Source organism: Malurus melanocephalus, unplaced genomic scaffold, assembly GCF_030028575.1.
Source record: "Malurus melanocephalus ecotype Western Australia unplaced genomic scaffold, MMel_1.1 scaffold_858, whole genome shotgun sequence".
NCBI lineage: Eukaryota > Metazoa > Chordata > Aves > Passeriformes > Maluridae > Malurus > Malurus melanocephalus.
In genome coordinates this window covers 174103-175191 of record NW_026624090.1, presented here as the reverse complement: position 1 = coordinate 175191, position 1089 = coordinate 174103, and the positions used below count along the sequence as shown (strand labels likewise).

General features: G+C 50.1%; 1 protein-coding gene across 1 annotated transcript in view; it reads right to left on the bottom strand.

Annotated features, from left to right (window-relative positions):
- Window positions 1-1089, bottom strand: part of LOC130585287 (microsomal triglyceride transfer protein large subunit-like) — a gene marked incomplete at its 3' end in the record, with an annotated part of 11594 nt that overhangs the window by 6856 nt on the left and 3649 nt on the right. The window contains exons 5-6 of the mRNA XM_057385711.1: window positions 979-1089; window positions 89-228 (exon numbers count right to left, since the gene is read on the bottom strand). The exon at window positions 979-1089 is cut by the window's right edge and continues 6 nt beyond it. Of these exons, the coding sequence (XP_057241694.1) occupies window positions 89-228; window positions 979-1089 (251 nt within the window). The remainder of the gene's footprint in view (window positions 1-88; window positions 229-978) is intronic.

The window sequence follows — 1089 nt, the reverse complement described above, 5'->3', positions numbered from 1 at the left end:
GGAGCTGCTGCCTGTGAAGGCAAAAACAATCACTGGAAAGTTCTGTGATTTACAGCCTTCATGGTTTGTGGCTGGGCTCATCTCTCACTTTGAACTGATTCGGATTCCAGAGCGGGATCTCAGGGCTGGAGCCACCACGTGGCTTTCCTCTGCCAGGACTGACTGCAGCAGGCTGTCCTTCACCACRTACTGGCTCCTGCTGCTGGGCTCCCACTGGACTCCAAAAATCTTGGGAAAGGAAAAGCAAGGAGAAAAAAAAATGCYGCCTGGTTCTCCYTTCCCCTCTTGCCAGGAGATTTCTCTCTTTCCAGTAGCAGAAAAAGAACTTTCCGGTTCACAAAGTCATCTACTTCACTCGCAAAACGTGGGAAAGGAAAATCCAGAAGTGCCCACCTTCTTCCCAGGTATGGACCATGGCAAGAGGATGCTTGCTCTCACCTGTGGCTGATGCAGGTAGACAGAGGGGTGACACCACAGGGACCCCCTGCCAGGGCCTGCTTTTGTGTTGAATTCAGCAGAATTTGTATATTTTTTAAAAAACCCCTTTAATTTCGGTTTTATCATGTGAAGCTGCATTGAGACCCACAGAATTTAACCTGTTTATGTCAATGCTGAACATAGCATAAAGCAAAAATGGATCCTGCTGARCTAATCCCCAATCCAATGAGTCTGAGACCCCAAAAACATCCTTGTGCCTCCTCCTTCCCAAGCAGGATCAGCTGGCAGGGCAGAAGTGATAATAAAGGTGGGGATGGGATGACCCAGAGCTCCTTCACTGCTCCACCTTGACAGCACAAACTCCTCCTGAGGGATGCTAATGCACCCCACTTGGAGGACAGGTCTGAGAGTCATCCCAAGCTGGTGCAGAAGACTAAACCCAGCTGGGAATGGGAATCAAAGCCCASTGAAGGATTTTAKRGAYGGCCYTGCTGTACTCAAGGTGAGCTGAGCCCCCCACGGTGAAAGCAGCAGACTTGCTTTGTTTGTRGATGTAAACCCAGCCTTTGGCTTCGTGCAGCTGAGGAGATCTTTGGTCTTGGTGATGGAATGGTTGGACACAGCGTAGGTGACCTGGCAGCTTCCAGAGGC